Genomic DNA, 25,607 nt, shown 5'->3' on the forward strand with positions numbered 1-25,607 from the left:
GTGTGTGTGTGTGTTTGTGTGTGTGTGTATATATGGGAGAATGTGTGTGTGTATATATGGGAGAATGTGTGTGTGTATATATGGGAGAATGTGTGTGTGTATATATGGGAGAATGTGTGTGTGTATGGGAGTGTGTGTGTGTGTGTGTGTGTGTGTGTGTATATGATTGAATGTGTGTGTGTGTGTGTGTGTGTGTGTGTGTGTGTGTGTGTGTGTGTATGGGAGAATGTGTGTGTGTGTGTGTGTATATATGGGAGAATGTGTGTGTGTGTATATATGGGAGAATGTGTGTGTGTGTATATATGGGAGAATGTGTGTGTGTGTGTGTGTGTGTGTGTGTGTGTGTGTGTGTGTGTGTGTGTGTATATATGGGAGAATGTGTGTGTGTGTGTGTGTGTGTGTGTATATATGGGAGAATGTGTGTGTGTGTGTGTGTGTGTGTGTGTGTGTGTGTGTGTGTGTGTGTGTGTGTGTGTGTGTGTGTGTGTATATATATGGGAGAATGTGTGTGTGTGTGTGTGTGTGTGTGTGTGTGTGTGTGTGTGTGTGTGTGTGTGTGTGTATATATGGGAGAATGTGTGTGTGTGTGTGTGTGTGTGTGTGTGTGTGTGTGTGTGTGTGTGTGTGTGTGTGTGTGTGTGTATATATGGGAGAATGTGTGTGTGTGTGTGTGTATATATGGGAGAATGTGTGTGTGTGTGTGTATATATGGGAGAATGTGTGTGTGTGTGTGTGTGTGTGTGTGTGTGTGTGTGTGTGTGTGTGTGTGTGTGTGTGTATGGGAGAATGTGTGTGTGTGTATATATATGGGAGAATGTGTGTGTGTGTGTGTGTGTGTGTGTGTGTGTGTGTGTGTGTGTGTGTGTGTGTGTGTGTGTGTGTGTGTGTGTGTGTATATATATATATATGGGAGAATGTGTGTGTGTGTGTGTGTGTGTGTGTATATATGGGAGAATGTGTGTGTGTGTGTGTGTGTGTATATATGGGAGAATGTGTGTGTGTGTGTGTATATATGGGAGAAGTGTGTGTGTGTGTGTGTGTGTGTGTGTGTGTGTGTGTGTGTGTGTGTATATGGGAGAATGTGTGTGTGTATATATGGGAGAATGTGTGTGTGTGTATATATGGGAGAATGTGTGTGTGTGTGTGTGTGTGTGTGTATATATGGGAGAATGTGTGTGTGTGTGTGTGTGTGTGTGTGTGTGTGTGTGTGTGTGTGTGTGTGTGTGTGTATATATGGGAGAATGTGTGTGTGTGTATATATGGGAGAATGTGTGTGTGTGTATATATGGGAGAATGTGTGTGTGTGTGTGTGTGTGTGTGTGTGTGTGTATATATGGGAGAATGTGTGTGTGTGTGTGTATATATGGGAGAATGTATGTGTGTGTGTGTGTGTGTGTGTGTGTGTGTGTGTGTGTGTGTGTGTGTATATATATGGGAGAATGTGTGTGTGTGTATATATGGGAGAATGTGTGTGTGTGTGTGTGTATATATGGGAGAATGTGTGTGTGTGTATATATGGGAGAATGTGTGTGTGTGTGTGTGTGTGTGTGTATATATGGGAGAATGTGTGTGTGTGTGTGTGTGTGTGTGTGTGTGTGTGTGTGTGTGTGTGTGTATATATATGGGAGAATGTGTGTGTGTGTGTGTGTGTGTGTGTGTGTGTGTGTATATATGGGAGAATGTGTGTGTGTGTGTGTGTGTGTGTGTGTGTGTGTGTGTGTGTATATATGGGAGAATGTGTGTGTGTGTGTGTGTGTGTGTGTGTGTGTGTGTGTGTGTGTGTGTGTGTGTGTGTGTATATATATGGGAGAATGTGTGTGTGTGTGTATATATGGGAGAATGTGTGTGTGTGTGTGTGTATATATATGGGAGAATGTGTGTGTGTGTGTGTGTGTGTGTGTGTGTGTGTGTGTGTGTGTGTGTGTGTGTGTATATATGGGAGAATGTGTGTGTGTGTGTGTATATATGGGAGAATGTATGTGTGTGTGTGTGACTAAACATAAAGTGCAGGCTAACTACCTGGCTTGCTATCTAACCTAGTCCAGCCCAACAAGGTTCAGCAATAGCAGTTGGCTCCTTACCTAGGAGCTTTATTCTCCCCCCTTGGGACAGGGTCAATCTGAGCAGCTTGTGTCTGTCTGTTAACACTCCTCTGTCTTCTCTCTGCACCTCAGAGAGAGACTGCCGCCCCAGAGGCATTTCCTCTTCCTGTTACTGTTTTAAAGCAGGTGAACTAGCTTAATTTGAATCACCTGTGGTCTGCTTAACAAGCTGGGTTAACCTCTCGTCTACTGGAAAGCATGCATACTGCCCTCTCCTATTAACATATACTGAGTCAATGACCCTGTCACATATCCCCCTCCCCAGCGTAACGTTACCGAGTGGAGCAGCTCGTGCACCGAGACTGTGCACCCTAGAGAGTGCATCAGCATTACCGTGCAGTATGCCTGGCCGATGTTGGACCGTGAAGTTGAAAGGTTGCAACGACAAAAACCAACGGGTAACTCTCGAGTTCTTTTCTTTATTTCTATGCATCCACTGTAGGGGTGCGTGATCTGTAACGAGTGTAAAAGACCTGCCTAAAAGGTAATACTTCAATGTGTCTGTTTCCCACTTTACGGCCAAACACTCTATTTCTACTGTGGCATATCTTTGTTCGCGGGGACACAATTTGCGACTTAAATAGAGGACCGGGTGTTCCTCTTTTCCTACCAACTAGGACAGTACTGCTCCGAGACCTACTTCGGAGGCGTCCGTTTGCAGAAAAAACTCCTTAGTAAAATCCGGGGCTACCAAGACTGGGTGACTACAGAGCGCTGTACGTAGGTCTAAAAATGCGGTCTCCGCATTACTGTTCCATTTTACAACATCAGGTGCCTTTGCCTTTACTAGATCTGAAAGCTGTGCTGCCCGGGTTGCAAAATGGGGTATAAATCGCCTGTAGTAACCTACAATGCCTAGAAATGTCCTAACCTGTTTTTTTTTTAAGGGGACAGGGCCAACTCTCAATGGCTTCAACTTTATTGAGCTGGGGTTTTACTGTCCCCCTTCCCACAACATAGCCAAGATATTTTGCTTCTGCTAGGCCGACTGAACATTTAGCTGGGTTGGCTGTAAGACCCGCCTCCCGAAAGGTTCTCAACACTGCCTCAACCTTTTGTAGATGTGAGTCCCAATCTGGACTATGAATTACCACATCGTCTAAGTACGCTGAGGCGTAGTTCGAGTGTGGGTGTAACAATTTATTCATCAACCTTTGGAAGGTTGCAGGCGCCCCATGAAGACCAAAGGGTAAAACAGTATACTGAAAAAGACCATCATGTGTGGAGAAGGCCGTTTTCTCTTTTGCTGAACTTGTTAAGGGGATTTGCCAATAACCCTTTGTAAGATCTAAAGTGGTTAGAAAACGAGCCCTCGCCAACCTCTCAATTAACTCGTCTACCAGTGTATATGGGAGAATGTGTGTGTGTGTGTGTGTGTGTGTGTGTGTGTGTGTGTGTGTGTGTGTGTGTGTGTGTGTGTGTGTGTGTGTGTGTGTGTATATGGGAGAATGTGTATGTGAGTATGTGTCACCAAAGGTACCCCCCCAATCAGTCACCCCCCCAATCAGTCACCCCCCCTCCCCCCAGTCAGTCAGTCACGCCGTCCCCTCGTCCCTCTCTGAGACAGGGTACTTATAGTGTGCAATTACCATCATGAAATACTCCTGATGAAACCTGCATAGGTGAAACGTGTAGAGTGTAATCCAGCATTGGTGAGCAGAGGGACACATGAGCTGAGACCGGTCTGCACTACCTTTCCTGACTCAACGCTGTTGGAAGGCGCCTCCTGGAGACGTGACGATCAGAGTGACGTCAGAGGTGGGCGTATGCAAGGACATCTGTCTGCTTGCAGCTCGATCTCCAGTCAGCCCGAGGGATTCCCTTCCAGACACGTGAGAGCAGGCGTCACACGCCATACAGATTGTGGAAGCGGAGTTCTGTTGGTGCGGATATTATATCCGAAATGCGTGATTATATTTTGTAAAATGTGGGTGCATTTTTATACTTTGTATTTTAAGAAGATAATACACACACACACACACAAACACACACACACACACACCTCTCTGTGAAAGCTGCTGTTTTGGGATAAAAGATACCTTTATGTACATGTGTACTTTGGGAAATTTGTAAGTACAAATTTCTCTGGATTCTACTAAGAACTCACTGAATATCCAGTTTTTAGAAAGGCATATTTGCACTATTTTTCTTGTGTTTTTCTTTCCACATATATATCTGCGCTCCCCACAAACATCCTGGATACCTGACACTTTTGGATTGCGGAAAAGCAATCTACATGAAGGGTTGAAGCTGCACCTTATTGTATATATTTATTCACTATATCACATATTCACCTTAAGAGTTTTAATTTTCACTATTATTTAAGCACTTATTATAAGTCACTTATTTACCATTTAGTAATAGATTAAAGCGCCAATAGATAACTTTTTTTGTTTGTCGAGTTCTCATACACACAGAGTGAGAGCAGCACTCAGACAGGAGAGGTGATTGGAAGGAGGCAGCAGCAAGGCACTGACTCCTCCACCACTATGCCTGCAGAGAGCTCCGCACAGGAGTGAGGAGAAAGGTGTGTGCCTGCCTGCTGTGTGTTTTGTGAGTCTAGAGGGGGGCAGCAGAGTATGTTCTGTTCATGTGTGTCTCTTGTGGGTTTAGAGGGTGGAACAGGGCTGCAGTGTGTTGTGTGTGTGTTGTGTGTGTTGTGTGTGTGGTGTGTTTGGTGTGGTGTGTGTGGTGTGTGTGGAGTGTGGGGTGTGTGGGGTGTGTGGGGTGTGTGGGGTGTGTGGGGTGTGTGGGGTGTGTGGGGTGTGTGGGGTGTGTGGGGTGTGTGTGTGAGCGACCTGCAGTTTTGTGGGTTTACTGGGGGGCTGCAGTGTGTGTTTGTGGGGTTAGAGGGTGGGGGCTGCTGTGTGGTATGTGTCTTCAGTGTGTGTGTTTTGTGAGTGTAGAGCGCTGCAGAGTGTGTTTAGGGGGTTGCAGAATGTGTGTCTGTGTATAGAGGGGGGGCTGCAGTGTGTGTATTTAGAGAGGGCTGTGTGTATGTACAATTGCATTTTAATAAACACGTGCAGTAAAAGCATAAGAATGTAGACGATCATGCTGATAAAAATCAACATGACTACAAAAGTGTCTATCTTTATGTAAAAAAATAGAAATAAATAAGCCCACATTTAGCATATAATAGTAATAATCCCTTCAGAAAAGGGTATAATTGACCAGTAATGCCCTGTTCTTCAGGGATTATTACTTACCGTATTGGCCTGAATATAGTACGGCCGTGCACATAATACGACCCTAAAATTATTCATTCAGTAATGGCACAGAATTTGTCACCTTACCAAATTTGTATTTCCAGTCAATCAGCTTTCACTTGTCAGAGCAGCTCTCAGACAGGGGACGTAATTGGACAGGAGGCAGCTGTTAGACAAGTACTCCTCCCCCTCCCTTGCTGCAGAGAGTTCCGCACAGGACACAGGCTGAGGCCCCGCTGCGGTCGGTGGCATGCGCGGGCCACCAGCCCCTTACCTGATATGTGTTTGTCCCCGCTGCCCCCTTCAGACAGGGCTGACCGCATGCTGTGACGCGCCAGCCTGCCGGACTACCAGCTCCCTATATTTTACAGCGCTGACGCGTCACGTGGTGCACGAGTCAGCCAATGAGGGAATGAGGGGAGCAAGGAAGGAGCTACGGGAGGGAAGTCTGTGAGGCAGCCGTGCATTGCTCTCCCTCCCTCAAAATCCCCCCCCTTTGGTAGGGGGGGAAGTGTGTGTGTTGTGTGTTTCGCACAGCCCGGGGGGAGGGGCGTAATAATTGTGCATAGATGGTACTTGGGCATTCAATACAACGTGCTCCTTCTTTGCGTGGTTACAAAGCTCAGACGAAAAGTTTGTGGTCTCAAATTTGACATGGGATAGTCTTGCCCCAGGCCAGGGCACGTTCTCGCTCTGTATACACATGGCCGCGCTCCCCCTCATCATTGTCCCCGCCCACCCGACCCGTTTGGCAACGCCCCCCCAGCCCGTATCACAGTTCACTGCAGACCGCAAGTCGTGGTGCAGCGAGTTGCACGCGTCGCCGGCAAGCAAGGAAGCCGTGCGGACTCGTGCACCGGACTCGTGCACAGGCCTCAGCCTGAGGAGGAAGAGTTTGTGTGTGTAGCTGCAGAGATTGTGTGTGTGGCAGCAGAGTTTGTAATTGTAGCTGCAGAATTTGTGTATGTGTGTAGCTGCAGTGTGTGTGTGTGTGTGTGTGTGTGTGTGTGTGTGTGTGTGTGTGTGTGTGTGTGTGTGTGTGTGTGTGTGTGTGTGTGTGTATGTATGTATATAGCTACAGTGTGTGTTTGTGTGCACAGAGGGGGGCTGCAGAGTTTGTATGTTTGTGTGGAGGCTGCACAGCGTGTTTATTTATAGAGTGGGGGGGGACGCTAGTGTGTGGGTATAGATAGCTGCAGTAAGTGTATATAGAGGTGCTTTAATGTATTTATAATTTAGTAAAGTCCCTAAACTTCATCTGGGGCGTTCAACTCTTCCAGCTAGAGCAGGGGTGAGCAAACTTTTTATGCCGAGCCCCCCTTTTCATCCATGAAATTTCTCGGGCCCCCCCTGCCTGATGTAATCAAAATTACATGACGTCAGCGCACGTGAGCTGGTTCAGCCATTGAGGGCGAACCAGCTTTGTAACGCCCCCGCCACGCGTCTACAAAAAAAGTATAACACAAATTATATAACTTAAAAATAAAAATTATAATATTTGTCTAATAGCGTCCTCATTTCTGCTGTATTATTAATCTCTTTCTTCCCGCCACATTAGAACCTCTCAGGACCTCTCTCCCCTCTTCCAGTCTCTCCCTCTCCCTGTATTTCTCACTCCCCCTCCAGTCCCTCTCGATTCCTCCCCTCAGTGTCTCCCCCTCCCTCCCCCGACTCTCTCTTTCCCTCCCCCCAGTGTGTCTTTCTCCCTCCCCCCATTGTCTCACTCTCTCCCCTCTTCCAGTCTCACACTCCTCTCCCAGTCTCTCCCTGTATTTCTCACTCCCCCTCCAGTCCCTCTCTATCCCTCCCCTCAGTGTCTCCCCCCACTCTCTTTCCCTCCCCTTGTGTCTCTCTCCCTCCCCCCATTGTCTCTCACTCTCCTTCCAGCCATTGTCTCTCCCTCCAGCCATTGTCTCTCCCTCCCCCCAGTGTCTCTCTTGCACTCTCCCTCCAGCTATTGTTTCTCCCTCCACCCAGTGTCTCTCTCACACTCTCCCTCCAGCCACTGTGTCTCTCTCCCTCCTGCCAGTGTTTCCCTCCCTCCCACCAGTGTCTCTCTAATCCCCATGTGTCACACTCACCCCCCTCCCCATGTGTCACACTCACCCCCCTCCCCATGTGTCACACTCACCCCCCTCCCCATGTCACACTCACCCCCCTCCCCATGTCACACTCACCCCCCTCCCCATGTCACACTCACCCCCCTCCCCATGTCACACTCACCCCCCTCCCCATGTCACACTCACCCCCTCCCCATGTCACACTCACCCCCCTCTCCATGTCACACTCACCCCCCTCCCCATGTCACACTCACCCCCCTCCCCATGTCACACTCACCCCCCTCCCCATGTCACACTCACCCCCCTCCCCATGTCACACTCACCCCCCTCCCCATGTCACACTCTCACCCCCCTCCCCATGTCACACTCTCACCCCCCTCCCCATGTCACACTCTCACCCCCCTCCCCATCTCACACTCTCACCCCCCTCCCCATCTCACACTCTCACCCCCCTCCCCATCTCACACTCTCACCCCCCTCCCCATCTCACACTCTCACCCCCCTCCCCATGCCCCAGTCTCACACTCACACCTCCCCATGCCCCAGTCTCACACACTCACTCCCCCATGCCCCAGTCTCACACACTCACTCCCCCATGTCCCAGTCTCACACACTCACTCCCCCATGTCCCAGTCTCACACACTCACTCCCCCATGTCCCAGTCTCACACTCACTCCCCCATGTCCCAGTCTCACACTCACTCCCCCATGTCCCAGTCTCACACTCACTCCCCCATGTCCCAGTCTCACTCCCCCATGTCCCAGTCTCACTCCCCCATGTCCCAGTCTCACTCCCCCATGTCCCAGTCTCACTCCCCCATGTCCCAGTCTCACTCCCCCATGTCCCAGTCTCACTCCCCCATGTCCCAGTCTCACTCCCCCATGTCCCAGTCTCACTCCCCCATGTCCCAGTCTCACTCCCCCATGTCCCAGTCTCACTCCCCCATGTCCCAGTCTCACTCCCCCATGTCCCAGTCTCACTCCCCCATGTCCCAGTCTCACTCCCCCATGTCCCAGTCTCACTCACCCCCTCTCCCCATGTCACACACGCTGATGCAGGAAGCAAGGAGATGCTGCTGTGTAGCACAGCGCCACCTAATGGCCAAAAGAAAAATTGCAGCTGCAGACGGCTTTTTTTTCTCTGCTCTTGGCAAAAATCGGCGCTGCTTCCTGCGCCCCCCCCCTAAACAATCTTGCGCCCCCCATTTTGCGCACCGCTGAGCTAGAGCATTATTGGCCAATAATGCCCTGTTCTTCAGGGATTATGACCTCTATGAACAAGGTAATAGCAATCACAGATGAACAGCTGTTTAAGCTTCCAAGAGAAGCCTTGCAACGTTGGTTACTTTGGTGATTATATTTGTTATTTCAACTAGGACCCCAATATGCAGAATAATTGACAATAATTGTCGCACTCTCTAGAAAAGGCATCTTTTTTGCAGAAGGGGAAAACACTCAATACACAGGGTCACCAACACAAAAAGTAAATAAAGGATCTTTCAGTTTCCATGTTTAAAAATTAATATTGCATAAATTAACAGCATTGTCACAACAGAAAGGTGGCGGGTGAGGAGAAAGACACCAATAACCAAGATTTAACCCTCAATCTATTAAATGCTCAACTGCAATCCAGAACTGGTACCAACCCTGTCCTGATCAGAGAGCCAATAAAGACGGGGGGTGGGGAGAGAGGGTTTTTTGGCTGTGCAAGTACTTGCTGAACACAGAGTGACTAAAAGGAGTCTTCATGTGAAGTCAAACCCCTCCTAAGCCGTAACTCACCATGTTCACAAACTAACATTTCAAATATTTATAGGCAGGCATTGAAAAATTCCACCTGGTTGCAGGGGATGATGGCAAACCAATGGGGGCGAATCAGCTCCGTGACGTCATGGCCGCGTCCCCCGTGCACACCACTAGCTGGCCAGGAATTGCACGGCGAAGCAGAGCGCATGATGTCACAGCGCTCGAGCACCAACTTGCCGCAGCCTTAGAGGGAGGAGGGAAGAGTCTGCAACTCTATGAGAGTCCCTGCGTAGCAGCTGCAACAATAAAACAGATTATTTCCTCCTTGCCAGGCAAGGACTAGAGGGTCACAACCCCTGCACTTTAATTCCTACCACACCTTTGGAGGAGTTTACCCTTCCTCACCCTTTTACAACATCTTAACCACTTGCATGTCTCGTCACTGTGTGTGTGCAGCTGTCACTGTCTTGCGCCCAACAAACCTGCTGAACATCCTCCCCATCCCCAACTCCCTCCCCCCATCAACAAAATCTCTTAAATGCACCCCATCCTCCCTCAACAAATCCCCCCACTTAAAACTTCTGGCTCCTAAAAAATCTGGCTGGCTTTTAAGTTTCATATGTTTGTCCACCCCCTATTTAGCAGGGTCAGATGAGTAGACAAATGTATAAATCATCAGATGTAACCCCTTAAGCATGTCACTGGCATTAGTTCACTTTGGTCTTGAGAGATTGCCCCTTTAACACCTTGAGTGCAGAAGGGTCTGCGGAACCCAATAACCCCGCGCCTTCGTAAATCATGTGATCGCTTCTCGGTAATACCATGATTGCAACATCACCACAGTGACGTCAACAGAAGAGGCGGTACTCCTTTTCTGCTCCGATAACATTCATGTGACCTCCCCTAGAAAACGAGCAAAAAGCAATGACGCATGCTGTATGTCATAAGGGCTTCCAAAGTGCTAACCCTCATGATGTACAGTTTAGCGTCAACCAACAGCGCACTCAAGGGTTAAGTAGTTTCTGATACCAGTTCGGTCATGACACACCATGGCAAAATATTTATTAACTCACACAAAATGGCCTTATAACTGCAAAAAATAAAAAAATAACGTTATGTTTTAAAGCTTTTCTTGGTGATGTTTAACTGTTAAAGAGCTTAGTCCTATTCATTTACCTGTTGAAGAGGATGTCTGGAAATTGGGATCAGCGCTATCCAAAACTGGTAGACAGAATTGGCTGCTTGCAGATCCTAGCATAGGATCCTTGTCACTAAGCATGTTCTTCAGTGAATCCTCTATGACATTTTGGCTTGTGGCAAACTCGTCACAACCTTCACTTTCCAGGTTGGATCCTAGAAAAAGGGCATCATCTAAGTGTTCAGTAGGGATTAAATGGTTGAATGTGTCAACTATATCCATGAAGACTTCTGTATATCTTTAGTCCTGTATAAAACAAAAAAAAGAGGCATTTTAATCCAGAACAGTACCTGCTCAGTATGTTCAATTCTAACACTAGTCACATGGTCTATGTATGTATGTCTTTATTTACAGTATATAGCGCCATTAGAGTACATAGCGCTTCACAGTAGTAATACATGTGACAATCATCTAAATAACAAATAATACAAATAACAGATCATGGGAATAAGTGCTTTAAACATAAAAGTAACATTTCGGAAGAGTCGTCCCTGCTCCGAGGAGCTTACAATTTAATTGGTAGGTAGGAAGAACGTACAGACAGTAGGAGGGAATTCTGGTAAGTGCCTCAGCAGGGGGCCAAGCTTTATATATCATGTGTCTAGTATTATCCACGGTGCTATTCATATGCTTCTTTAAGCAAGTGTGTCTTAAAGGTGAATATCTGAATGATCTCATGCAAATTACGAATTCTCTCCATGTGTATTAATCAACAAAAAATACACTTTGTTGTAGTGTTGTTCCGGGTCCATTTAAAAAAAAAACGGGTAACGGGTACCCGGGCAAAATGTTTCACACCCGGTTAGCCGGACGGCACTTACCTGCAGGGACGGAAGACCACGGCGACATCTGGGACCAGCAGCAGATGTCAATTGAGGCCCTGCCATTGAACAATAAAGTAGTTATGTACCAGGTACCCGCTTTTTCAGCTACCCGGAAATTACGCGGACACGGCAGCAGGGGGATGGGACCGGCACTGGGTAATTTCAGGGCAGCTGAAAACAGTTAAACACTTACCTGAAGCCGGCGACGGAAGACCGATGAGGAAGATTTTGTGGATTTTTTATTATTACCAATACACTCTGTGGATTCGGCAACCAGTGAACGGATTTGCAGAATCCAATCAGCGGATTCAGTCCGCCATCAGATTGCCGAATCCGCGGTTTAGATTTTACAAATATGTCCACGGGTTGTATTCAATAGCGAATTTTGATGAATCCGTGCGGATTGAAACTGCCCAAATCCGTTTGCGAATTTTACACCACAAAACGGATTTTGGGGCAAAAATCAAGGAAACGGATTTGTCCAGATTCGCCCTTATCTAACCACAACCACAAGGAATGGGGCTAACTGCATTTATATTTGTTCTATCCAAATGAAATAAAATCGAGATGACTCGCATTTTTAAATATACGTATTTAAGCAAAGTAGTCTTATACACTTCGAGGGGGTTTTTGAACACTATTTCTTTTTCCCCGATACCATTTTGGGAACTTTCTCTTTTACTGGCAGTCATACCAGAATAGCCATTTCATTTTTATTCTAGCAAGTAACCATAACACTATCAACCAAACAAATTTGATTCTATAACTAAGTTGTTACAAGGCAGATGGGCCACCAGAACAGTTACAAACCTCAAAGACAACCATGCACCACAAGTTAACCCTACACTAATTTAACAGAAAATTAGATTGTATAGTACTTTAAAATTCAACACTCAGCCACGTCAATCAAAAAAATTCTTTAGAACCACAGATCAAGTTAATTCGCTAGCAAGCATTTCACCTTTCAAGAAGTATCCTGACAAAGCTTACAGAAGAACATGTCAGGGACTCACCAAAGCAAGTTATTACCTGTCAAGTTCTCTTTGCATAAGGTGCTCTGCTACCCACTAATGTATAGTTATAGCCAGGGCTCGACAAACTAGGGCATAACCTACTCCCCCTCCCCCGCCCCCCGACTCTTACCTGCAGCGGGGTCCGGCGGCATGGTGCGGTGTTATCCGTCTTATGCCCTGCAAATTGTAATGTTTCCCTTCCGGGTCCTGAAAAAATGGTCGGGCGGCAACAAGGCAACGGGACGGCGTCATACGACTTCACGTTGTCATTTGACGCCGCACGGCCATTTTTTCAGAACCTGCAGGGGAAACATTACAATTTGCAGGGGAGACGACGGAGATCACCGCACCAGGCCGCCGGACCCCGCCACAGGTAAGCACTCGACAGCGGCAAAAATGCTCTCGCCTGTGGAGTTCAGGCAAGTGCATTTGTCGAGCCCTGGTTATAGCCAAGAGAGGAACGAATACCACAAAAAAGGCTGGAAAGCATTGCAGCAACTATAATTATTGAGCAGGCTATGCAATTCACTGTGTATATTCTTATATTTTTAAGAAAAAGCTGCTTCTCTCACGTATAAGTGTACAGAGATTAAATGTCTCTCAGACTGCTTTTTAGCATCTTAATGTTCTATAAAAGGCATCTACACCTAGCTCCCCAAAACAGTAAACAACTTAATTAGTTTTCTAAAACAAGTGTAATTATGCTTAAAGTAAACTATAAACCTATAGTTACTATAAGTACTACTAAGCAACTATAAACCTATAGATATTTTGATTTTTATGGAAATTAAGTAACTGGCACAACATAAAACAGTGTGCTGTTCAATTAAAGGGGAGACCAATCACATGATTGTGGTATCACTTTAGTCAGAAGGAGAATCTTCATCTTCCATTTCAGATCTCCCTTGGATAATGAACACTTATAAAAGGCACTACGTTATGGAGCCTACATCTTGGGGCATCCAAAGCGTTAATGAAAGTGGCATCTCATTATGAAGATAATGAAAAGTGTTTTCTCTTATTTGCTTCTAATGTAATAAAAGTATTTCTTAAGTTCTCCAGTTCCAGGTAACTAGGTCTTTCCCAGTATCTCTTTGCAAATTATGCTGCCATCATTAGCCAAACAAACCAAATGGGTAATAGGGGTGGATCAACAATTAACCTCTAGTTGCAACATTTTGCAAACCGTTTTATCACATAACAGTAGATAAAGATCATAAAAACACTCTAATGCATGTGGTTGCTATAGAGACATGGAACATTAAAATAAATATTATATACAGTATACACATATATATAGTATATATACACACACACGAGAACTGGTCATTTTATCTGAAGTAGCCAAGACCCCTGGCATCTGTCCCACTCCGTCCATTATATCCTTTTTACGTTTGCTTCTGATTATCTGGACAATATATATTATTCACAATGTAGATTTATAATAATGGTGTTGATTTAGCAGGGCTGAAGTTCCGATAAGCAGATGCAACATCCCTGTTTCCTGTGCACTGGCAAGAGAAAGTCAAAAAGTACACAGCCCCTCTCGTCCAGGGACTGGATTGCAGGGGTGAGGTTAGACTGGATAGATATAGATCAGCGTTTCATCTGATACTGGCCAATGGAGCTAAAGAAGTGCAATGAGAGAAAAAGAAATGACCCCGAAAAGAGACCTGAAGTACAACAGCAGACAGAACAGTGGATGAGAACATCAGCAAAATAGATAGAAGTGGTGGGAGAGGTATGAAGAGAACCAGGATAAAGCCGTTTCGTATACCAAGCTAGTGTAGAATCTGAATAAGTAGAGAGTAGCTAACAGTGCAGCAGAGATCAAGTAGGATAAGCAGGGGGAAATGATGTAACGCTATGCAAGGCATTGTGAGGCGTGACTTGAAGGAACGTAAGGAGGAAAAAAAAAAAATTCAGTGGAGGGGGGGGGAAACACTGAGAAAAGACAGCCTGTGTTGGATTTATGAGTGTTAGTGAGAAGTAGTGTTGTTTAGTGGTAGAAAGAGTTAAAAATAAGAGAGATAGAAAATCAGAATAAGTGCAATATTTTTTCAGTGCATGCAAACGCAGAGGAGGTGTGCCTGTGAATTAAGTCAAGGCCGTGTGTTAGAGGGGTGTAAGAGCTGGGAAGGCGATATGCATAACAGTGGCGCATGACGAAAGATTAAAAAACCAACAAGAGCTCCGCTTACTCACGTACAACTGAATACAGGCAAGTGTCCAAAAGAAACTCTGATCCCCGTTATAGGGCTTAAATGAGTCCTCCGACCTGGCTGGTCTGTTCCGCTTATTTCCCCAAGTCCTCTACACAAGGCTGTGCAGCTTTACTCCTGATGAAGTGCTTCCTCCAGAATAACGACCTATGCCGTGCGGGGATCATCCTCTTACTTATATACCCTCCCTTCACAAGCCTTATACAATATAAAAGCTAAAGTAGCAAATATAACTAATTATGGTCTCTGTGGTGTAATACATAATACAATAGCAAAAAGAGAGGCAAGAAAAATCGGTGGAAACATTAAACCTTGTCAATTAATGAGAAACAATAATAAAAACAAAATATATACATATATAAATAATAATTAAAGAATATGTCAATCTATGAATAAAATCAGTGTATCCTACATAAATGGGTAGGTGGGAATAACTAGAGCAAATATAATAATATCATCCTAAACATGTATCCTCAAAGTGCATGTGGAAATAAATGATAATTATCCTAAAAGGAGTATCCTAGTGCATAAGGGACATAATACTAAGTGAGGAGGAGAGGATAGATTAAGATTTGAGAATATTGTCAGGTTCAGAGGAGAGAGAGGGGGAGGGGTTACAGTTGGTGTGGATGCAGTGGAGTTTAAAAATAGGCGCAGCTTTAGGCTGCGCTTATAATGCCAGCGACAGCGATGTCGCGTCAAAACAAATGCATTGTCGCCGTCGCGTATGCTTATAGTAAGCACAACACAACGAAGCGACTGCTTGGTCGCGATCGCTGGAAGTCATCTCAATTTGATTTTTCCAGCGACCGTAGACTGACGTCGCCGGCACTATAAGCGTAGCCTTAGGCGGCGGCCAGGGTGATGCTGAGCGGGAGTGCGCGCTCAGCACGATCAAACACATTGCTACAATGCGTTTGTCCAGTGTGAGCGCGCATGTGCTCGTGAGCACATGGCGCTCAACTGCTTGGCGAGGCAAATTAATTTGAATTGCCGCTCGCTGGTGCATCACGTAAATGATTCACCCTCAGCTGCGTGACGTCATTGTTGGTGCCCGACAAGGCACCCTCCCGCCCCAAGCTCGCAACTGGTTGGCCTCAAATCCCCCAAGCAAAATGAGCACCAGTACGCGCTCATTCACCCTGGCCGCAGCCTTAGGCTACGGCCTCAGTCACTGCGTGCTTGCGTCGGAACGCCTGGCAGCACATGCACCAGATTCAGCCGAGATCTGTGGTCTAGGGATCGCAATGGGACACGCGTCTCCGCAAGTCAGAGAAGAGCAGGGGGAACAAAGACAAGATCTAGGCCAGGGGAGCACAATCTTTTTTCCCTGCGCCCCCCTGTTGGCTGTTCCCCTCTCTGCCCCCCCCCCCCCTCCATACCTCGGCTCCGGCGTCATTTGACTGCGGAATATGTTGGCGCTTTACAAATAAGCATAATATATATAATAATAATGCTCGCTTGCCTGTGTAAAAAAAATAAAACTTAACTTCACACATTCTTTTAGCAAAAACCATTTTATTCACTCATAATTAGAGAACAGTGCATCCCTCTAGAACTGAAAGGACTAGCAGATGTGAAATAGACACCTCAGTAGTTAGCTACAATAAAGACACCTATTCTACGTTACAGAAGCTTACAATAGAAAGCACAGTGGCAAGCAGGTCACGGCTCTACTCAAAATCAGAACAAAATAGCTGCAGTTTTATTTAAATGCACAGAACATTTTTGTTCAGTTTCTGTCAAGAACTGTGATCACAAAGTCTTGGAAATTGCTTATAATAAAAGTGCCACTAGCATTTTTAAGTTCCATAACCCTTCTACTACTAAATTGGCACCAAAATAGCAGAAGGGGTCAAAATTGGCTAATGCAGCAGGGCCCCGCTTCTCGGCGCTCCGCTTTTCAGCGAACCGTCGATACGGCTGTGCCGAGAAGGGGGCCATGTCCACACATGCGCAGAACGGACCGGCCAGGGGGGTCGCGCATGCGCAGAACGGGGCGGCCAGGGGTCGCGCATGCGCGCAATGGAGGGGTTTCCCTCTGTCGCACATGCGCAGATCGGCGAATTGCCGGTCTGCGCATGCGCACCTAACGAAAGTCGCTGGTTCCAATTTTCACTTTAGTGGGGCCTTGCAGTAACTTCTTGCAAGGTCACAAGAGGCGCGATGCTTCATTTTTAAAGTGCCTCTATATAAAATAGAATCACAATCTATTGCATTCTGTCATATTTAGGATTCATTGCTTTACTTTATTTCACTGTATATTATTCAGAAACATTTACGCCTTGAAGTTGGATCGATTGCCAATATTACCAACTCTAAAATGTGGAGTTATGACTAGAATGATGAGCTGACAAGTATTGCGCAACTTCAGTTATTAACAACTAATGTGGTCATCTAAGGCTGGTATTATACTAAGCGCAGGCGAACGTGCGGCCGCACGCAAAGGCAATGATAAACACCTGTCTCCCTATGACAGTTTATCCAGTGCCGACACGCGCGCACGGCAGACAGCATTAGCGCGGAAGCTGTGTGGAAATACAAAGAAATTTGTATTTTCGAGCGGCTGCCGTGCCACTGTGAGCCAATCACAGTGCGGCCTACTGTTGTGACGGCATATGAACGCCTCCTAGCCGCACACGTCACTGTTTGGTCTATAGGCACTAAGCGCGCGCACGCGTTTGCTATATTACATGCCTTATTCAGCAGTAAGCCCACTCTCTACAGATTAGAAAGAGATATGCACAAAACCAGGATTGTGAAGAACTGATATTCTACACCAGTGTTTTTCAACAATGGTTCCTAAGAACCCATTGGGTTCCCCGGGCATCCCTAACGGGTTTCCTGCAATTTTTTGGTCATATTAAAATCGTACCAAATACAGAAGGCTTTACAGTACACGTGATCTCAGACATGCTATTAGAGAGGGTTGGGGTTCCTTAGGCCTCGGCCATGTTTAGCGCTTGCTTGCTGACGCGCGCTCCCGCTCAGCACTGAGCCCCTACAGCCGCAATTAGAGCGGCTTTAGTAGGGGCTCACCTGTGCTTCTGCAAGCGCGCGGAAGCGCAGGTCTTAGGGGAATTTAAAATTCCCCCGCTTGCCGGCGCGACAGGCGGTCACGTGAGCGGTTCGCCCAATGAGGGCGAACCAGCTCTGTGACGTCACTGGCCCGCCCCCGGCCAGTAACGTGCCTGCCCCCTGACGGCGCGTGCGGTAAGCAACCGCAAGGCCAGGGAAAGCACCCACTTTTCCTGCGCCTCAGTGCGCCAGCAGGGAGCCTGGCCGAGGCCTTACAATGCATCTGTTCTCAGGCGCGCTATAAGAGAGGGTTGGGGTCCCTCAGAAATTCCCAATATACTTATAGGGTTCCTTAACCCGCCCCCCCCCCCCCCAAAAAAAGTTTTAAAAAAAATCGCTGCACTACATTAAGGCCTCAATTATACCAGAAAGTGCAGAGATCCGGATGACGTCATCGTAGCGCCGCTACATGTGCACATGCAGAAGCGATTTGTAGCACTACTGCAGGGCGATATGGCCAGATAATTAATCTCTGTGTGTGTGTATGTGTACGTGTTCAGATGCACTGTGATTGGCCCGAGGCAATCACGTGATGCGGCCGTCTGTGAAAAACATTCTCAGATCTCTTCACGAGACAGAAGCTTTGCAGTACGTCGCGGCACTACCGTCGCGATTAGTATGTGCGCTTTCATTGGATTCTATTGCTTTGTTTTGAAGCTGCGCGGTGTCGCACCAAGCGGCGGTGTCGCCGGCAATTTCTGGTATAATCATGGTTTAAACAATTGCAGGCCTAATATGTGGAACTGGAGCTGTTGAGTTTAAAACCAACATTAACCCAGACTGAATTGATGGAACCAGGATTCAGTAAACACACTCCTTCCTTTCTCAGAACCAGAGCGGCATTTACAGAACCAGTATTGAGTGTCATTGACTACTATCCAAATCTAATGGTTGCCCAAGACAAGTCGCCTAGTTATGTTGCAGCCAGCTTACTTTTACTGTATAATCCTTTCATTCATTACTGGATACTGAAGCACTTCTTCCCATTATGTGTTATTTGTATTTGTTATTTGTATTTGTTATTTATATCATTGTCACGTGTATTACTGCTGTGAAGCGCTATGTACATTAATGGCGCTAAATAAAGATATACATACATACGCAGCAGTAAATAGACCTTCCTCATCTACATGTTGGAGTGATGTAGAACAGGGTTTACCTCTGAATTCCAACAATACAGCACAGTTTTAATTAGAGCAGCAGCACGTGATATCAAGAGCTGAACAAGCATGGTGAATAATGAACAAGTACAGCTTAAAGATGAGTGGCCAGATGATATTGTAATAATCTAATTATATTTTGCTATACTTTAAAATAATAAATATATGGTATTTCACAGAAAGTCAAATCTTCCACTGCTTGTAAACGATAATGTTGTATGCAACAAAGTTTTGTCAGTTGCACTTTACATCATTAAGCAGCCATGTCAGTTTAAGTCAATGTTTAATTCCAGTCTGCACAGGTATTTTTTTCAATATGTGATTTATATGCAGCGGTATACATCATATTTCGTTTCCCTCAGTGGAATCCCTCATTGGTTTATTTTTTGGTATAATTATGTTTTGCATGTTATTCTCGTGAATTTATATTTATTTCATGAGTACTGACTTCTAAACGATAAACTAGTCATGCTAGAGTGCTATTTATACCTTGCTGTTTTTATACACTTGTTTCGAGGTAAGCAACAGCAATTATTTGGCAAAGCAGCTAGCTCCATTAACCAGAGCAGGTGAATACTATATTTAAAACTTAACTAGTCAAACTCATCCCCCCATTGATTAGAATAGACAAATTACAGCTTACCTTAGTACACAAGGTACCTTTCAACAGACATGAGGCTTTAGCACAAACATTTTTAAGCGGGCCAATTACTTGGAATCAATTTATAAATAATGTATGCTTAGCGATAATGGGGAGAGACAGGGTTGCAGACCTGAGACTTGAAAATGCACCAAAAGTAGTATTTATATTTAGTAAATAATGCAAAAGCACGGTTTTTAATGGACTTCAGACGGGAATAAAAACAAAGAAGCAGTTTCAAAATCTTGATAGTCTCCCAACTGTAGTAAAGTGCAGCACACTGCAGTGAGAGAGGGTGGTGACTAGCAGTGTGTAAGCATGTGTGTGTTATGGTAATTATCCACCATGCTTGGAAACAAGGGTGAGTGACGGGAGATCACAGGGGAGATGGCGCACGTTACAATCCTAACATAGGAGAGCTGCCCACCTCCTACAGGGCATAGGTGTGGCAGCCAAAGACACCTAGAGAGGGCAAGGGACGAGGTCAACAGGCCCCAGCGATTAAGAACAAGCAAAAAAAAACTCCAGCTCTGCGTATTTATACAGACATCAACAGGCCCAGGGCATGCATACGCATGTGTGTGCAGTCACATACAGCTCAGTCGGCTGTGAGAGGTATTGATCACATGCACACATTTATTTGGAGACAGTGAATGTATAAGGCCCAGCACAAGCAGAGATTATACATAAACATGTACATGTCAAGGACTACATCACCCCAATAAACACACACGTCCCAGAGCGTGTATACACACACGCACAATCTCACTCGTCACAGTGCGTGAATAAACATACACACTAGCGGGGGGCTCTGCTTTGCCTCTGGTAGCATTATGTCGGTGTTTGCCGTGGCAGCCCGCACCTCTGCCCCCTGGTCAGGTCCGTCACAGTGTGGTAAACATTCCCAGCTATCTGCTGCATTCTGATGGAAAAAGCCCATGGCCGCCATCAATTGCACCCCAATATCCCTCCCGCCCCAACAACAGCGGGTCACTCACCGAGGTGGGGGCGGTAACGGGTGACGAGCTGTTCATGTCTCCGGCCTCCTTCCTCACTCAACGCGCGCGCTGACTACCGCGACTCATGGCGCGCGCACTCACTCACGTGACTCACCGTTGGTCGTTCTGCACAGCACGTCACTGGCTGATGGTAGGAGGCGCAGCAGCAGAGTGCGCGAGTCTCACGGCTGCCCCGCGTGGATAGGCGGTTAGCTATGACTATTTTGCTTTTGTAGGGGGGGAGGGGGGGAGGGGGGAAAGGTGTCGGAATGATAAACAAAATAAGAATGTACATCTTTACAACAAAATTATTCAACTTTAAATATGTGTAGTCCCCCTTTGTCAGGGTGACTACGTGTGCTGCTTATACCTGTGTGGCAAACAGGAGGCCTGATCCTCCGCCACTGGGGAGCCTGGGGTGTATGTATATCTCCTAATCAGCGCCTCCACCTGAGAAGGATCCTCACATAGTAGGATAAGGCTGTCATCGCTGGTGCTGAGCAGGCGGCGCTTGGTGCGTTTACTTGCATATATATATATACACACACACACACACACACACACACACACACAGTGCTCGACAAATACGGACGCCCGCACACCTTCTGGATTTAGGCCGCTGGCGACCCGTGCTGCGGCTCTATGAATTCCCCTGCTCTTGCCAAAAAAAATTATTATTTTTTTTAAATAAATAATCCCCTTCCCTGATTGGGCTGACGCCGGGAAGAGGGCCGGCTGGCAGCTCTGGGTCAGCCCCTCCCCCCCCCCCCCCTTTGCACCCGATCCCCGCTTGCTGCCTGGGGTGGGAGGTAGACTGAGGGGGGGTCCCCGTTTGCTGCCCGGGGCGGGAGGTCGCCCTCTTTCTCTGTGCCCTCTTTCTCTCTCTGCCGCACTCTTTGTCGCACTCTCTCTGTTGCACTATCTCTCTGTTGCACTCTCTCTCTCTGTCGCACTCTCTCTCTCTGTCGCACTCTCTCTCTGTCGCACTCTCTCTGTCGCACTCTCTCTCTGTTGCACTCTCTCTCTCTGTCGCACTCTCTCTCTCTGTCGCACTCTCTCTCTGTCGCACTCTCTCTCTGTCGCACTCTGTCTTTGTCTCTCATTGTCTCTCTGTGTGTGTTCTCTGTGTCTCTCTCTCTGTGCGTGACGCTCTCTCTGTGTGCGTGCCTCTCTCACCCGCTCTCTCTCACCCGCGCTCTCTCACCCGCGCTCTCTCTCTCTCGCTCTCTCTCACGCTCTCTCCCGCTCTCTCTCACCCGCTCTCTCTCTCACCCACGCTCTCTTTCCCTCTCACCCGCTTTCTCTCTCACCGCTCTCTCTCTCATCTGCTCTCTCTCACCTGCTCTCTCTCTCATCCACGCTCTCTCTCTCACCTGCTCTCTCTCACCCACACTCTCTCTCACCCACACACTCTCTCTCACCCGCTCTCTCTCACCCACACTCTCTCACCCACACTCTCTCTCTCTCACCCACACTCTCTCTCTGTCACACTCTGGATCTCTTATTTACACTATATATCTTAACTGCCCTATACCTACACCGAAATAACCTATATTGCTTTCTTCCATATCTAACTCTCGAGCTTAACACTGGAGACATCAGAATCCCCCCTAACCCAGAAGACAGGTAAGGAACACCTCCCCTCCAATGTATAACATTGCGGGAATGAGGCTACCTGGACATTGAGGGACTGCGGATCAGGTAAGATCCCAGGCGGGATTGCTGCTTTAGATATTGTGAAGCGGGGGCATCCAGACACTGGTTAAGGGGTTCAAGAAACTAGTCATTCACATCAGGGATCCCTTGCTGCAGTGGAAGTGCTGTGTACTGGGTGATAATGGCGAAAGGTGGGTTGCAGACCTGCCTAAGACATGCAGATGAGCATACAGTTGTATTTACATTTGCATATTTGCTTTGCTGTGGAGGGTTTTTGTCACTTTTTTTACTCACCATAACTTAACTCAGTATGGTAAACCCCATCCTTTAGCTTCTCTGCATACCCAGTTTACCAACCCCACACTGATGAGACCCATTAAGGTCGAAACAGCTGTCTGTGGGTGCCTCGGCCTTTTGGCTAAGATCAAGGCGATATGAATGCTCCTCTCGGCCTGCACAGCTATGACCAAATGCAGTACCATCCTATCTGGGGCTTCAGTAGGAAAGGTCTGTGGCAAGCATTTGGCCCTCTAGCTCGTTGAGAGGTGGTGTCCAGGCCCCGGACCACAGAACCCCTGAGCCGTCGGGCTAAGAGGGGATGGCATTCGAACAACCAGCCCTTCGGGGCTGGGGTGCACCCGCACAACCCTCGAAAGAGGGGAGATGACGCGAACTCCCTTGCGGGCCTCGGGCCAGAGGGAGGAAGAGACGGATGTCCTGAATCCTAACGGAGGAAGGCATCAATGTCCCTGGAGACCTAGGCTTTCGGGCTGAAATCTTGACGGAACCCGTTCAGAGGGCAGCTCTGACTTCGGTTGGACAGTCCAAGGGCATGCACCCGAACCACTGGCTGTGCTCAAAGCTGTGACCATGCAGCAAGCTTAAGCCTATAGGGAACCATGTTAAAAATGGTTTTTGAAGCAAAAAGTGGCACTCTGTGCACTTTTGCATGTCATTCCCCAGAATCCCTTGCTGCAGTGGAAGTGCTGTGTGCTGGGTGATAATAGCGAAAGGCGGGGTTGCAGACCTGCCTAAGACATGCAGATGAGCATACAGTTGTATTTACATTTGCATATTTGCTTTGCTGTGGAGGGTTTTTGTCACTTTTTTTATTCACCATAACTTAACTCAGTATGGTAAACCCCATCCTTTAGCTTCTCTGCATACCCAGTTTACCAACCCCACACTGATGAGACCCATAAAGGTCGTAACAGCTGTAAAAAAAAAAAGTTTTTTCTGTGAAATAAAGTTAGAGATAATGTGTGTATAATATGTCATGTCTGTGGTGCGGTGCATACGTATAAATGCACTGCACCGCCGTGTTCGTCACAGTTTTTTTACTCTTGGGGAATCCATTAATAAAAATGTATGTGCGTTGTGTGGGATATGCACTGCGCCGTTGTTAACGTCGCGGTTTTTTTTTTCGTTTTGGAAAATGATTTATGTACTGTTATAATCTTGTTGTAAAGATTCGCTGCATAATAAAAGAATTTTCAAAACAAAAAAAAGCTGTCTGTGGGTGGGTTTCTGGCTACGCTTCTCGGCCTTTTGGCTAAGATCAAGTGTAGGGTCTGTCCTGTGAAGGATGGCCCTAGTTGCATCACTTGGTCCTCTGGTCATGGGCTGAGAGGGCGGATGCAAAGTAGCCCGGGCATTTTTAATCTTGCACCACCAGGCGTGGAAAACCTGGTGGAGTATCACTTGCTGCACTGTGGTTGGTCGTTTTGGGCGTCCGGCCTCCACTTACGAGCACTTGATCAGCACAGATAATTTTGCACCGTCCCCTATTTTTCCCGCACTTGGCCCCCCTTATTGCCTTCCGCTGAGGGGACAAGCCAACTATTTTTTTTCACCCGCCTGGCCTTGCAAAGGGCCGGGCGTGCACTCGTGCACACTTTTTTGTGTCGTCTGTCAGAGCACTTCCTGCACTGCATCACACAGCGCACAGGAGCACTTGCACTATGGATTTTTGATGTTTCGTTTGTTGGGTTATCGTCACCCCTCTCTCCGGAGAGCAAAGACTGAGTGCTGGCTAGTAGTCACCATCCCTTCGGGGGAAGATTGCGGTGGGTTAGTAGGCGTCAGCCGAACACCCTAAAGACTTGGACCCTCCTGCGGCGTCAGCTGCACTAGGAGGGAACAGGATGGACGTCGGATTCCTCGGATGACGACGTCGGTGTAACAGCAGGACTCCAAGGCTTCGGCTGGAGAGGACTGCTTATGGCACGGACTGGTCTACTCTCCGGAGCGGACTTTGTCACAAGTTTTGAGCACCTGGTCTCACTGGACCATGAGCACGGTTTTTGAGGTGGAATCACTTTTTCACCACCCGGGCTACAAAAAAAAAAAAAAGCTGTCTGTGGGTGGCCTTTTGGCTAAGATCAAGAGGATGGAGGTCGCCATGGAGCCCTGCACAAGGAGAAGCACACGGCACCCCCGGAGACGGTCCCCAGCAGCCAGGAGACGGACGGAGGAGGCCCAGCGGCAACCAGCTCCAGCGGCTCTGGCGACGTTGCCACCCCCAGCGGCCTCACCCCCCACTGCCAGCACCAGCAGCGGCGGCCCCAGCTCCAACCCTGGAGCTGGGAGCAGCAGCAACAGGAGGATCCCCCACGTTCTCCCAGTTCGACGTGAACTGCCCTATCCAGAGGGACGAGAAGAGGATCACTGTGACGGTGAGGAACCCCCATATCCCTGGAAAGGATATCGCTACCTTTCTGCGGCGCTCTTGCACCATGGTGAGGGAGCCAAGCAGGATCAAGGACAAGTTGGGGTACTGGGTGGGAAAGTGGAGCATGGTCGTTCGCTTGTGGCCAGATTCAGAAGCGACGGACCGGCTGCACCACCTCCCTCCCAGTTTTTCACTCGCGGGCAGCCCAGGGAGGATCTTTTACCCTGACCAGCCCCAGACCTGCGGTAATTGCGGGAACCTTCGGCATCAGTGGAAACAGTGCACCCTGGAAGCCTGCAGAAACTGCAAAAACACTGGCCACGAAACAAAGGATTGTCCCCGCCAGAAAACCTGCGACATGTGCGGAGAGACAACCCACATGTTCCGGGACTGCCAGCTGAGGGTCAGGAGTTATGCAGAGGCCGCGGCGAAAGGCGCGACACCGGGCGCTCCCGTGACAGCAACCCAGAAGGCACCCAAGAAGCCCCCTGCAAACCAACCCGTAAAGGCAAAAGGTGGTAAGTATCAGGAGCAAGGGCAAAAGGAGGCCACCCAAGCAGCGCCTGCTGCGGCTCCTGAGCCCGCTGCCCCTTCAGTAGCAGCCCCCACCCCACCCCTTTCCACCCCCACCCCTGCAGCAACACTCCCTCCCACACCCACTGCTGCTGCAACCCCCCTTCCCACCCAAACTCCCCCCTCCACCCACCACCCCTTGCCCCCTCCTCCCAACCTCCCACTGCAGCTCCCCCCACCCTCCATGAGGCTGCAGCCCCTCCCCCTGTAACACCTGTCCCCAGCCCCGAGGATGTTGCACCCCCTCCCCCTTCCCCCCTTGCTGCAGATGCCGCCCCCAGAGCCCAGACCGGAATGGAGAAGCAGGGAATAAAGAGGAGAGCCCCTGAGACGGAAAGCCCGCACCAGGGGCTGGAGCAGAAAAGGGCCCAAATGCAAATCGGCGACTCACCCACTTCCAGCGACCTTGAAAGCGACCTGGAGCAGGAGGAGGGGGAAGCGGAGATGCAGGAGGCAGC

General features: G+C 47.9%; 1 protein-coding gene and 1 long non-coding RNA gene across 4 annotated transcripts in view; one reads left to right on the plus strand and one right to left on the minus strand.

The window, feature by feature from the left end:
* PHF3 (PHD finger protein 3) overlaps positions 1-20,385 on the minus strand; it is a 79,503-nt gene extending 59,118 nt beyond the window's left edge. For 2 of the 3 annotated variants that reach the window (XM_075598101.1, XM_075598099.1), the window contains exons 1-2: positions 20,250-20,370; positions 10,293-10,560 (exon numbers count right to left, since the gene is read on the minus strand). In XM_075598101.1, the coding sequence (XP_075454216.1) occupies positions 10,293-10,536 (244 nt within the window). In that variant the 5' untranslated portion in view covers positions 10,537-10,560; positions 20,250-20,370. Of the gene's footprint in view, positions 1-10,292; positions 10,561-20,249 lie in introns of all 3 variants that reach the window. The other variant, XM_075598100.1, reaches the window with a different exon arrangement.
* Positions 20,331-25,607, plus strand: part of LOC142493676 (uncharacterized) — a 58,935-nt gene continuing 53,658 nt past the window's right edge. The window contains exon 1 of the long non-coding RNA XR_012801176.1: positions 20,331-20,457. This is a non-coding gene — a long non-coding RNA (uncharacterized LOC142493676). The remainder of the gene's footprint in view (positions 20,458-25,607) is intronic.

This window comes from Ascaphus truei, chromosome 4 (genome assembly GCF_040206685.1).
Source record: "Ascaphus truei isolate aAscTru1 chromosome 4, aAscTru1.hap1, whole genome shotgun sequence".
In the NCBI taxonomy this organism is placed as follows: Eukaryota; Metazoa; Chordata; class Amphibia; order Anura; family Ascaphidae; genus Ascaphus; species Ascaphus truei.